This window comes from Dipteris shenzhenensis, chromosome 8 (genome assembly GCF_047967505.1).
Source record: "Dipteris shenzhenensis isolate YYH24624 ecotype China chromosome 8, Dip_SZ_1.0, whole genome shotgun sequence".
Lineage (NCBI taxonomy): Eukaryota > Viridiplantae > Streptophyta > Polypodiopsida > Gleicheniales > Dipteridaceae > Dipteris > Dipteris shenzhenensis.
The window spans coordinates 7205824-7219846 of record NC_141603.1 but is presented as its reverse complement, the minus strand read 5'-3'; the positions used below and the strand labels follow the sequence as shown (position 1 = coordinate 7219846).

At 41.1% G+C, this 14023-nt stretch overlaps 1 protein-coding gene across 3 annotated transcripts in view; it reads right to left on the bottom strand.

Moving 5' to 3' along the window:
* Positions 1 to 8437: 8437 nt before the first annotated feature.
* LOC147899039 (uncharacterized) overlaps positions 8438 to 14023 on the bottom strand; it is a 62297-nt gene continuing 56711 nt past the window's right edge. For all 3 annotated transcript variants that reach the window (XM_087378004.1, XM_087378003.1, XM_087378005.1), the window contains exons 7-11: positions 12125 to 12287; positions 11709 to 11834; positions 9660 to 9854; positions 9310 to 9432; positions 8438 to 9071 (exon numbers count right to left, since the gene is read on the bottom strand). In XM_087378004.1, coding sequence (XP_087234130.1) covers positions 8883 to 9071; positions 9310 to 9432; positions 9660 to 9854; positions 11709 to 11834; positions 12125 to 12287 — 796 coding nt within the window. In that variant the 3' untranslated portion in view covers positions 8438 to 8882. The remainder of the gene's footprint in view (positions 9072 to 9309; positions 9433 to 9659; positions 9855 to 11708; positions 11835 to 12124; positions 12288 to 14023) is intronic.

Below are 14023 nucleotides of genomic sequence, written 5' to 3'. Positions count from 1 at the left end.
TACAATAGGTGTCCTCTAAAGAACAACAACACCTATAAGCTAGATATAATTTTAATGGTTTTAGTGGTAAATGCTAAATAATTACCACTTCCATTACATCCGCATTAAAAAAATAAATACCATATAAGATTCTTTCCTCTATATTTGATTGCCTAAATTTTTTCATCCTTCAATGCTCAATATCCTTGAAATCATCCCAGATGTTTGAAAAGTTTTGAATGATGTATATCCAACAAGTTGTGGGGAGAAGGTAGTTAAGAATATCTATAAGTTATCCCTTATATACTATGTAGCTGGTAGCCTAGGCTTGCTCCACCATGACCTGCGAAGCTTACACTTTAAAACTTTTGATCGGATGTGTTTTCCAAAATTTTGAAAAGAGAGAAACATTATCTGATTAAGAATTAGGTTGGTGCTTTAGTTTTGTTTTATTCTGTAGCAAATTTGGGCCATTTGGCTCTATGTGCAAGCACAAACAAATTTGGGCCTAACGGCAATGCCATCTAGCCCAAATTTTCTCCTACGTACACATATGTTTTTCGTCTAGCCCAAATTCGCTTTTCTTGTGCACAGGGACAACTGGCCTGTTTTTTTCAAAAATATTTTTGAGTGATGTCTCATTGGAGCCATGGAGAGATATTGCCCCAAAAAACATTTTGAAAAAAGATGGCCAATTGGGCCTATTTGCGATTAGGAGTGAATTTGGCCCAGATGGCATCACCATCTGGCCCAAATTCACTCCTCCTCGCACATAGGATTGAATGGCCTTTTTTTTCAAAAAAAATTTGGAGAATGTCTCATTGGGGCCATGGAGAGAAATTGCCTCAAAAATATTTTGGAAAAAAATTACCGTTTGGCCCTATGCGTGAGCAGGAGCAACTTGGGGCAAACGACGCTGCCATTTGCCCAAAATTCACTCCTACTCACACATAAGAGCCAAATAGCCTTTTTTTCAAAAATACTTTTGAGGAATCTCTATTTGGAACCATGGAGAGACCTTGCCCCAAGACAATTTCAAAAAAGAAAGGCCATTTGAGCAGCTATATGGAGGACCATTTTGAATGGCTATTTGAATGGCCTTTTTTTACAAAGGAATTCCTATGTAGGGCAATGGTTGATTTCATAGTGGAATTGCACACAGCGCAAGATGAAGATTCTTTTCACAACTTTTGATTGGATATTTTTCCAAAAATTTTGAAAATAGAAAAGAATTATCTGGTTAAGCATTAGATTGGTGCTTCAATTTTGTTTTGTTCTATAGCTTTACCACCAATTCTTTCACTCATGCACAAACCCTAGACATCTCCACACACACACACACACACTCATTCACTCACTCACACTTACACATCTTTTTTATTTTGTATCAATCAAAATCCCATAAATGAGCCTTTTATCAGAATATTTTTAATTAACATACATACACCCCATACGCATACCCATTAATGGGCCAAACTCACATTGGTGACACCATTTGACCCAAATGCACACCCACACACACGTTGGGGCCAAGAGGTTTATTTTTAAATTATTCTTTGGTAAACATCAATAAGCAACAAGAATAAGAAAGCATGAATAAGACAACATAGATTATGATTTTACTTTATCTCATGAAAATGGTAAGAGTTCTCCTTTTTGGAATGAAAGAGAAATCAATTGCATTAAGAAGGGCAAGTACAAGAAACCTCCACTGGGGAGCCAAAATATAGTGTCTACAAAAGGGCACACAATAATACAATAGGTGTCCTCGAAAGGACAACAATACCTATAAGCTAGATATAATATTAATGGTTTTAGTGGTACATGCTAAAGAATTACCGCTTCCATTCAATCCTCCTTTAGAAAATGAATAACATATAAGATTTTTTCCTCTATCTTTGATTGCCTAAATGTGTTTGTCCTTCAATGCTTCAATATCCTTGACATCCACTTCAGATTGGTCCCACATGTTTGGAAAGTTTTGAATGATGTATATCCAACAAGTTGTGGGGAGAAGGTAGTTGAGAATATCTATTAGTTGTCCCTTATGTACCATGTAGCTTGCACCCCATGCCTTCTTACTCCACCACGACTTGCAAAGCATACATTTCATCACATATGCTTATAACTGAGGGATAACTTCTATTTCTTATTTGTAACTATCATGAAAAGGAATAGTGAGAGGATGTGAGAAACAAGATTGGAGGTAGGGAGTTAAAGCAACAAAAAAATTTTACATTACAAATAGCATCACAATGAGCATGCACCATGTAGCTTGCATCCTATGCTTTGTTGCCACACTACCAACTACCAAGCACCACGTCATAGGGGAAGCTTGCAATGGAGCATGAGAGGTTTGAAAAATAGCTTTGCAAATTATGATGATAAGAAGAACAGTGATTATGGTGAGAAGATGAAGGATTCAAGAGTTGAAAAGTGATTATGGTGAGAAGAAGATGGATTCAAGGTTTGGAAAGTGATTATGGTGAGAAGAAGAAAGATTTAGTGGCTGAGGAAAGATTTCATGCTTGAAGAAGAAAGATTTAGTGGTTAAAAAGTGATTTGGATGCATAGGCATGGTGTGGGGGAAGGTTTGGAAGGGTTTCATGTCATTTTTTGCACTTTTGAAAAAGTTTGAATTTTGGGGAGAGTGGTACTCGGGAGAGAATTTTTGGGAATGAGAACCACCTTGGGGTATAAAGAGGGTGAACTTCTTGCAAGTGGCGGGGGGGGGGGGGGGGGGGGGGGGTGCACTTTTTGGGACCACCAAAGCTTAGGGAGATGTACCTTTTTGGACTCATATGGAGGTGATGGGACCCTCTATATGCCTTGTTCGTTCATAATCCATTTTGCTAATCCACTCCTTATGAGGGCCTTTTTGGGTCCAAAATTTCCCTAATGTGGTAAGAACACAATACAATCTCAAGAATAGAACACCCAGTTGCTCTCAAGGAGCCTAATTGTACTAATCACATCAAAAATCAACCTATGAGAACACACTCTGCTAGAAATTGGATAGTTGTGATGATTTTTGAACTGCAAACAAACACAGTAAGACAGTGATCAAAATCAGTTTGGTAAATTCCATAACCACAAAGATGACAATAATGCAATTATTAGAATCTGAGGCTCAAAAGCACTGAGAAAGGTTGGAATTACTCAACTAAATTTTAGCATAAAATAGACAAAAGGATAATAGCATTTTGCATATATGTTCACCACAAACAACAAAAAGAGGAGTAGATCCGCAAATGTGACCCCAAAAAATGGCCCTAAAAATTATGGCTCCATACTCCAACTTTTACATGACATCTAGTAAATATCTGTATGAGGCAATAGTAAGGATGTAGAATGAAAATAATGCGCTAGCAGAAGAGGTCAAGAAGCTAAAGGATAGCATGAATGAAATGGCTCAGAAACTGCTCTCTATGGATGGCAAGATAGAAAAAGGGTTTGCCAAAGTAATCAACTTGACCTCCCAATCCATGAAAAAAGCAATAAGGAAACCCTAGCTAAGACTTGGCTAAGCATCCTTTTCAAGACTATGTTGGTATTATTACTTGCCATTCGCAGAGTCTAGAACACTTGACCTCGTAATTTGAGACCTAATTTCTCACGAGTCTCAAAGTTCATCATGTTGACTGTTCACCCAACATGTATTAAGGTAGCTGGCATACATTATCCTTAGATAATAATTAGAAATGCAAAGAAAGAAGGAAATTTTGCATACATGATGGAAAACCGATAGTTACAACGAAGAGCAAGGTAGGAGGAAAGCACATAGGGATTCAAGACCCTCAGGATCAAACTATGGAATGCGGGAGGTTGGACTTTAGACAAGGTCATAGCATTGGAAGATGAAATATCAGAACAAATATACTTATAATATTGGAGTCATGGGAACATGATGGAAATGAGTCCCAAAAAAATAAGAAATATGGACCACAAAAACACAAGTAGGATGGAGAGGGTTTGGTGGGATAGTATGCTATATCAGCATTGCATTTGTAAATACAACCAAGGTCATAAAAGAAGACCCACGCACAACACTTGTCTATCTCAAGAAGACCCCGTTATGCATTTGGGGGAGGACATTCTAAAGAGAATGCAATTTTCTTGGCAAGAGACTTTAATGCGAGAACGCGCTACATGCACGGTGTCAATACAAAGGAGGGGAGGGACCCCATATGGATGGAAGAAATAGAAGAGGATGATGAAGAATGAAATCACATTCTGCGGGTGTTTTGGATTGTAATGGCACTACATATTTCCAAGAAACAGAAGGATAAACATGCAAGACTTCCCAAGGATCCATTGTGCAGTAGTTCTTCTTGGCCTTGGACCCTCGCAACTAGCATAGTAGAGTGGTTGGCACCACCCCTTCATCTTCTGCTACATCAAAACTATACCAATAGCCGCATTAGACACATCGACAAACACATGGAATGGTAGTGTCCAGTCCGGGTTGGACAATTGGGACTTTAGCCAACATGAGCTCCAAATACCAAAAGGAATGGTCGCACTCCGAGGTCCAAACAAATGGTACCTTGTTGACTTGTACATTGAGGGGTGCGGCTACATCCGCCATGAGGTGCTGCAACATCCTACTATGCCATCAGACTTGGCTAAGGAACCTGACTATATGATCATGATCCCGGACAAAAGGCACATACTCCAATACCTCAAGTCCAAAAGAGAGTCTCTCAAGTCCGACCATAGAGCAATCTCTCTAGGCATTGTAGGTACGGGGAATGTTGTCAAAAAACAGAGAATTTATGCACAACCAAGGCTGTGAATGGATTACAAAAAGGCCCATATCTATGAGATGGACATTGAAGTAGCATAACAAGGTCAAATGCCATCTACTTGCCATGAGATGAACAATACATAACAGATGTGTTGCTGAGAACCACCAAAAAATGCTTTGGTAAAAGCAAGGGAAGGAGCATTGGGATGCCATGCAATCACTGGTACGACTAAGAACGCAAAAACATAAATAAGGTCTGGAAAGCAAGAAAGGAAGCCAAGAAAGAGGACAAAGCTCACACATACAAACATATGGTGAGAAATTCCAAAACATTGTTTCTTAAAAGCAAGCAGCTTGAAAGTTTTCAGAGATCTCTAAAAAGGGATGGAGAGAAGCAAACAACATCACAACAGAAGAAGACACAGGGAAGAGGCTTAAAAAGCTAGCAAATGGAAAGGCTCCAGACACACAAGGATGGTAGCAAAGATGCTCACATGGGGGTAGGGGTAAAGTGCTCACCAAGCTTTTGAATATGGCCCTAGAAGAAGGGTTTCCCCTTGAATGACAACTCAGCAGAATTGTACGATCCACAAGAGGGAGGGGGACAGCATTAGCAAAATGGCAAAAAACTAGCAACCTAATGGCCAACTTGTATGGAACTATTCTTGAGCAAAAAATCTGCAAATAGGCAGAGACACGAGTCCGAGCACCATCCTAAGCAATATTCCTTCCCAAGGATTCGACAATAGACCACTTGGTCACCATAAGGACTATATCGGAAGGGGCAAAGCATAAAAAAGAGGCTCCATTTTGCTGCTTTGTAGATTTTAAGAAAGCTTTGACACAATTACATGCAAAAAATTATGGGAAAGATTGGAAAAACTCAAACTCCCCAACACACTCAGACAAGCCAAATACCGTCTACATAGAAAGTATTAGCTACGCTAGCACGACCACTTGTGGATGTACCTCGCTCACCTCACATCAAGGCAGCTGGATCGCTATGCCATCCTGTAGTCAGTCCTCACCAAAACGGAAAGTGGTCATAAGCAGTGACATAGGTGTCAAAGAAGGTTGTCCTCTCGGACCAACTCTTTTTGTTCTTTTCATCATGACCTAGAAGAATGGATGAGAACACACAGTAGAGAAGTTCTCTCTCTCTGTCTCCCAAAGCTGATTTAGGGTGTGATGAGCTTATATGACTCAGTCAAAGGTAGGGTCCGTGCCCCAGGCGGTCTATCGGATTGGATTGAGAGCACCACTGGGGTGAAGCAAGGCTGCCCTCTCTCACCGACTCTCTTTGGACTCTACATTGATGAGATCACATCTTTCATAGATCATCTAGGTTGTGAGGGCTCACTACTAGGGGATCTCCTCATACAAATATTGTTATATGCTGATGATATAATCCTTATATCCTCTTCAGCCGAGGGGCTGTAGAGAGATCTGGAGGCACTAGAGGTTTTTTGCAGAGAGAGAAATCTGACGGTCAACCTTGGGAAAACTAAGGTTATGATCTTCCACACCTCACAAGTAATGACTCACCGACTTAGTTTCACCTATCGGGGTGAGCCAGTGGAGATAGTGCAATCATACACATATTTGGGAGTAGTCTTCACAGGACCCATCTTCACGATGAAACATGCAGCCCAGGGACGACTCACACAAGGACGTAGTGCTTTGGCTAGACTAGAGCGACAGTGTTTCCAGGCGCACTTCCAGGATCCACCGACGAAGGGTTGACTTTTCAACACACTAGTGCGGCCGACTGTCATGTATGCAGCACCTTTTTGGGGGTGCGATCTTCTGAGGACAAACTGGAGGAGCTTTGAGCGACTACAGGTGACGATGGGATCCAGGATGATTACCCCATTGGAGACTTCCGAGATTGGCCCTAGAGTCATCCATACGACTCGCAGAGAGCGGGGCAGACACATGGTATGCACGCATATCTACATGGCTTGCCAGACACGATATCCAGATGGACAAGCTTCCCTCCTTTCAGTATAGCATGGATGCACCTCCTGAGTCGATCCCGCGAGATGAGATCAACCGTATCATACAGTTAGACCTCCTCTAGCTTCACACATCCCAGACTTAAGGGGGGGACCAGGAGCTCACCACTAAGACCCAATTTTATCGCAACCACTTCGTAAGAGTATCAAGGACAGATTCATTATCAGACCCCAATATCTTGAGGATAGAGGAGTCTCTCATGCACTTAGGATTGCCATTGGTCAAATGCGGGTTTCATCCCATCAGCTGAGGATCGAGACAAGGAGAGCAACGGGTATACCTAGAGAGCAACGGGCCTACACGCCATGCACGTTGGGGGCGATTGAGACAGAGCATTTTCTTTATATTTGTCTAACCTACTACGAGATTCGAGGACGCTACCACTGTCTCTACCTAGAGGGGAGTGGCTTCAATCCTTTGTCATGACTGATCCATATCCATGACCAGGTCTGTATCGGGCTCTATCTGATGGAGATAAGACACAAGGAGACACTTCTACGACAAATCAGAGTAGCAGGGGATGGTCATACCACTACAAGACAGAGGGTGACCGAGCACAGCGGCACATCACAGACTTCTATACATTTGAGTCAACCCCTAGACACAGTGGAGTGGAGGAAGAGGAGCTAGCCAATATGAGAGCAATCTAAATGAGAAGCCGGCACAGTACCACCGAGAGAGGGACGCAGAAGCCACATGTGCAACAGAGAGCCCCCGAAGTATACTCTATTGAGGTCCAACCTATCACAACTTTCCTCAAGGGAGACCGACAGAGACGAGGCACTCTAGACAGCCTAGAGAGTCCAGAGAGCGAGGAGACCGCATCCCCCACCGCAGCATGAGACAGCTCGACAAACGCAAATACAAGACATCTTCGCAGCCCACCAAAGAGCCATCACTGTACCAAGCTTCAGTTTCGTCCCAACGCCTGGATAGATTGATTGATATGGCCCACTCTGCAACCGTAGTTGACTTTTTTTGTCTATGATTATGATTCTCTTAGCATAGACTAGTACTCAGCAAGGGTCCTAGAGTACCCTTTGCTTCAGCCCACTGAGGCTTGTATGAGTTCACTTTTCTGTGCACTTTGTCCCATAGGCCCGTGAAGTCTCCCGTGGACGTTAATATTCTCTCTCTCTCTCTCTCTCACACACACACACACACACTGCGCCTGGAGAGATTGATTGATATGGCCCACTCTACAACCGTAGTTGACTTTTTTGTCTATGATTATGATTCTCTTAGCATAGACTAGTACTCAGCAGGGGTCCTAGAGTACCCTTTGCTTCAGCCCACTGAGGCTTGTATGAGTTCGCTTTTCTGTGCACTTTGTCCCATAGGCCCGTGAGGTCTCCCGTGGACGTTAATATTCTCTCTCTCTCTCTCTCTCTCTCTCTCTCTCTCTCACTGCATTTCTTTGCTGTGAGAAAAAACTTTATCAAAATCAAGAATGCAGGCCTTTGACAATATCAAAAATAATAGAAGAGCTTCAAATACCAGCAACAAATACAACCGAACACAGCACCAACAGCTTTGCAAAGGCAGCTTGCCTCTAAAAAAGATTATTGGCCAGATTGTGTCTTAATCTTTGTAGCAGCAATAAATTAAAGCTGAAAATAAAGACTGCAAGAACAAAGTTTAAGGGATGCCCTTTTGGCACACACGGAAATTTATTAATACAAAGTATTCGCAGTCGCAAATTACAGGTAAGACAACTTGCCTCTAAAAAAGAGTAATGGCCAGATTGTGTGTTAATCTTTGTAGTAGCAATAAATTAAAGTTGAGAAAGAACAAAGTTTAAGGGGTGCCCTTTTTGGCATGCACGGAAATTTATTAATACAAGCATTCACTGTCCCAAATTACAGGTGGTCATATTCCAATCGAAGAGAATGAAGAATTTGAAGAAAATATCCCTATCCAAGCAAGGAGAAGTATCTTAGCTTCGGCCATGCTTTCTTCACCATAGCTTTACATGAAGCTTCAAAATTTGCAAACTTGCAATAGGGTGGGTCTGTTTGAACCTTGCTTGCGAAAGAATTCTCATGTGAACTGACTTATTAATGTCAAGCCATCTGTTCAACCAATCATCCAGTATGGTTATTGGATAACAAAATGTGTACTTGAAACAGTGTACTCTCCTTCAAGAGAGATCTCCATTCATAACAGACTCAATGTTATCATCAGCTCCATTAACAGCAGTTATGTGATGTTTCTCAGTCTTTGAATGAGAGGACAATGTTGTGGACAATTGTTTACAGGTAGTGAAGTCAATTTTGTTGATGCGCACACAGCAAAGAACGTGTTCTGGCAGTTCTTCAGGTCTATTTCCCTGGTTTGACAAACAAAATTCAGCACGTTAGACTAAGCACACTTTTTAAACTGTTTCTCCTGTAGACGTACCACCTTCTTATGGTGGGAGTGCAGATATGCAGGCATGAGAGTGAGAATATGCAGGCATGAGAGTGAGAATATGCAAACTCTGTGAGGTGCCAATTCACTGCTTGCATGCATGCATGCTTCCACATCCACACATGCAATGATAAACAAGTCTTCTTTTTTTACTTCACCTGTATCGTCAGACCAAGATCCAAAATGCACAGCTTCAGTCTTTCACGAAATGCTTCCACACCCTTCCTTGCAAGGTAGCTGAAGCGATGCATGTCAAGGTCTACTTCAAGGTAGTTTTGACCCTAAAAATCAGCAAAGAGCATTAACTTATGACTGTCGTTAAACCCCCCATGTTTTAAATATGGGCAAAATTTCATGTAAGATTCGGGACTATTATGAAGAATGATAGGAGCTTGACATTATTAACAATCAAGACCAAAGTAGTTCATTTTGTATGGATTGAAAAAATTTGAATTAGACCTTCCAGGCAGCAAGAGCTTAATCAGAGATATCAATTCCATTTTCACACCTGATAAAAACTGTGCTGTGGTCGGGACAGAACCGGCTTCTCATTGTAAGTGTAAACGACCTTTCTTTCAGCCACACTGAGGTGGATCTCATCAGGATTTACAACACGACCTAGGATCTTTAGTCTTTCCCGAAATTGTATTGTAGAGTCTACCGCAAAACCCTTGACTTTTTCAACCTCATCATCAAGTAATTTCTGTTTCAGCCGATTAACAATCAGGTTAGGTTACTAATACATTGAAAGAGAGATTAAAAAGAAACTTGAAGAACTAATCGTATATCAGTCACATAATATCCACCAAATTGCTGCTTTGATCCATGCTATCAAAAAACTGTATGACACAGAAGCACCAGCAAACTCAAAGGATTGTACAAGTTGTATACCTAAAAGGCCATCCTAAAATTACTATAGGCACATCATATTGAGAATAAAATTACAATTACATCTCTGTTAGTTAACGAGCTACATCATGATTGTCCTAAATACAGAGATGGGATTAAGCTAGGACTTCTCCAAAGCAGAGGCACGTATCTCAAAACTGGCCATGCAAATAGTCTCTCCCCTCATCAAGATGGGGACTGAATGGATGCATAAGGGGCGATGCTCCATTGGGAGCTCACTCCGCAATATTTCTAGAAGCGGAGACGGTTACATTCTGGAGCCTGCAATTTGGACCTTGTGCAAGCATGGACACAATGTCAAATTCCCTTTTTGACAATCAAAATACCTACAACATTAAAACATGGCAACAATGGGCCTTCTTTGCACTGACTGTGAGAACCTCTTCTGCTGCTCCTCTGCATCCCACCAACTGGTTGGTCTGCACACAGAGTGGACTGATCTGCCCAGAGACTGAACTGCAGAATACCCCCCAAGGGACCCTTTTATATCTTTGCTGCCCTTCAGACCTGGTGCCGACCTGCTCTCAGACTGGCCGACTGGTCTGTGAGCCAGCCACCAACAGCCCTCAGACTGGACCGATGTGGGATCTGTTTAAGGTCCCCAGATGTGGGATCTGTTTAAGGTCCCTGGATGTGGGATCTGTTGAAGGTCCATTGCAGGCGCCTTTTATTGGCTCTGCATCTGCAAGCCCTACTCCAGCCCTTCTGCAGCCTCCCAGCCAGACCTCTCTCTCTTCTGCAGCCCTTCTGCTGGTCCCCATATGTCTGCCCCTGTGCCTCGCCAAGGGTCTATTGCCAGCCACTGATGCTGGCTAGGGTGGCCCTTGAGGCTTCCCTACATTCAATACACGAAGGAGACCTATGTACTGTCCATGTGACAGCCAGTTTGGCGCCTACATGGCAGCCCTGAACCTCTCTCTCTCCATCCTATATGGTTAAGTCATCCACCCCCATGTCCTCCTCATATGGGGGCTCAGAAGTGGCGAGGTGACACTAATATTCCAACGAAGAGTCTATTAAGTTATAAGTTTTAAGAGGGACCCATATATAACTTGTTTCTGCACTCCAGCGACTTAAAACCTCTGACTTATAAAACTCCCACAAAGTCCTCCAGGCTCCACTACAATAGTATGTGAGCCTGTTCATCCAGACTTCAACTTGCTTCTGCATTCCAAGGACTTAAACTTCTGACTTATAGAACTCCCACCAAGTCCTCCAGGCTCCACTACGGTAGTGGATGAGCCTGTTCGTTCCCAACTTGAACTTTTTGGGATGACTCTACCATTCTCTGCTTCAGGTATCCCGACTTAATAAGCTCAACAAAAGACTATAAGTTACACAACAAAGGACTATCGTTCGTTGAATACCCATGCTATTGACTAACTAAAAATCCCTTACTGTAAAAGTAGTTATCAAAATATTTAAGCACCTTTTTTAGATAACTCTCCTGTGAGCACTGGAAATGGATTTAAACTTAGCATGCATATGGAAAATGGCATATTAAAGTTGGTCATGCAAAAATTTGAAACAATCCCCTGAACAACTTCGGCCTCAGAAGTTCAACAAGTTAGATGGTCACATGCAACCAAACGGGCGATATATAAGAGACAGGGTACATGCATTGTTATTAATAATGCAATGATCTTACCATAAACATATCTTGAAAATAAGAAGGAACTTTTGAATAGCTTTCTGAAAGCTGATGATATAAAACCAAGTTCATCCCCTCTCCATCAGTTTCATTTAAAAAGATAGCTGCTGGGTACAGGGGTATCTGCGGCAAACAATAAAACATGAATAAAACTAGTTTGCAATTGCTTAATTGATCATATCTTATTTTCTTAAATTCAGTCCAATTCTAGTTTTATCAATCCTTGCTGCACTCCCCCACCCAGCTCCTAAATCAGTTATAGACGAAAAGGCAACAACCTTTAAAATCGACAAGGTTGAAGATTTGGCAGAATTCTCAGATGAAAATCCTCAAATAAGCTATATTTCGGCAAAAAATCTAAGTGAAATCGTAAACGTTTCAACTCCTCCAATATTCAGGAACATGCAACGTACCTGAATGTTAAGAATAAGAAGTGACGGTAGCTTTCCATTTGCATGGCACATTGGGAGTTCAACATACTGAGCAATATGGTTAATTTTCTTAGGTGACAGAAATACATCCACGCCAAATGGTTCATACACTGCATGCTCTGAGGCAAATATCTTTTTTTTATCCCTGCATGTAGAAAAGTCACAATGTCACCTCTCTCTCTCTCTCTCTCTCTCTCTCTCTCTCATATGATATGATATGATAGTATTCCCTAGGTATTTATAAAATGCAATTGCTTCTAGTGGTTCGCCTTCGGGTGTGAAGGACATGTGCTTGTTTCGTGTCCCAATTACCATGACTTTTGTCTTGCAATGTTTAATTGCATGCCCGAGTGTTTGTAGAATCTACACAATGCATTCAGGCGCACCTGCATGTTCTTTTATTCTTTTGCAAACACAATCACGTCATCTGAAAAGATAGTAGTAGTAAGGTATGCATACCCCACAACTTGGAATCCATAACCATGTGTGCACAAGTTATGACCCTAGAAGCCTAAGGCTGTATTTATTCTAGGCCTATTTGTTTGATTAACTTTGTGGGGCGCAGATTATTAAAAAGACATAATTAAAAATTAAACTAATTACTTAAATATTATTCTAATCTAGAATAGGTGATTAAATATTAAAGTTAGGATCTATTAAATTAGAAAAGTCGTTTTTTACTTGGCCAGCACTAGAGTGTTTTAAGAAACTCTAAAATCCTACGAAGCCATGTGGCACATTCTAAGCCGTTAGATCAACTGGCCTATTATTAGCTGGTAATAAATCGCAGCAGCAGAACACTTTCGAGATGAATTCAATTTGAGTTTCCTCTCCTGCTACTCAGCGCTAGCATTGTGGGGCACTCCTGCTTGCAAATACTCTACGGTTGCTCTTGCTTCTTCCTGGCCTGATGATTTGCTGAAAACTCTCATATTCTGCTACAGTCCTGCTATTTACATATTTCCAAGCACTCTCAGAACTTAGATATAATAGTTTAGAAATAGATAAAATTACCTTCCAGAGTGCTTTCAGATAGAAAACGAAATCTGAAAGAAAAACTGCCTGAGATCAAATCGCAATTCAAGAATTGGCTGAAACTGTAAATCACAATTACCTTTACTTGTTTAGACCATCAAAGGCTAGAAAACTAATTACAGTTTTACATTTTCCCTGAAATTGAAAGCAGAAAGCTCCAAAAGATTCACTAAAGCAGCTTTGAAAAGCTGCAAAAAGAAACTAGAATGCTTGGCCAGATTGTAAGTTGTGAAAATAATCCAACTCAAATCTACTAGAACATCAGCCTCTCTCAATAGGTTTCTCCAAAGTTCATGGACAACTGGTAATATGGCCTTGAAGCAATAACTCAACCACTTCAACACATCAATTAGAAATATGACCTTGAAGCATTAACTCAACCACTTTCATGCATCAATTAAAAAATTCTTACAAGCCACTCCGATGAATCTAGGTTTCTTAGGGTTTTGATGAAATTTCCAAGCTGCACAACCATAAGGAAGACTTGGGTTACAATAAACCCAAAAGACTTAATATATTTTGGTGTTTCAAAATCACAATGCTTTTGAGGCATAGAACAACTAGGCATACACATCAGTACCCAAGCATTAGCTGCCATCTAGGTTTTGAAAGATTCCAAATTCTCTAGGGTAAACCCAGCTTTGAGATCCCAGTCCAAACAATAAAAACTTTGATAGCTACAAAGCTAAAAACAAGAAAAAGAAATGAAAGAGAGAGAAAGAAAGAAAGAAAGAAATTTTATTAGTGTCTTCGGAAGACCGATGGGTCTATTAGACTGAAAGAAAACCTGATACAAATCACAGTAAGGGTGGAGCTACTAAAACGAGCATCATCACCGGTGATAAA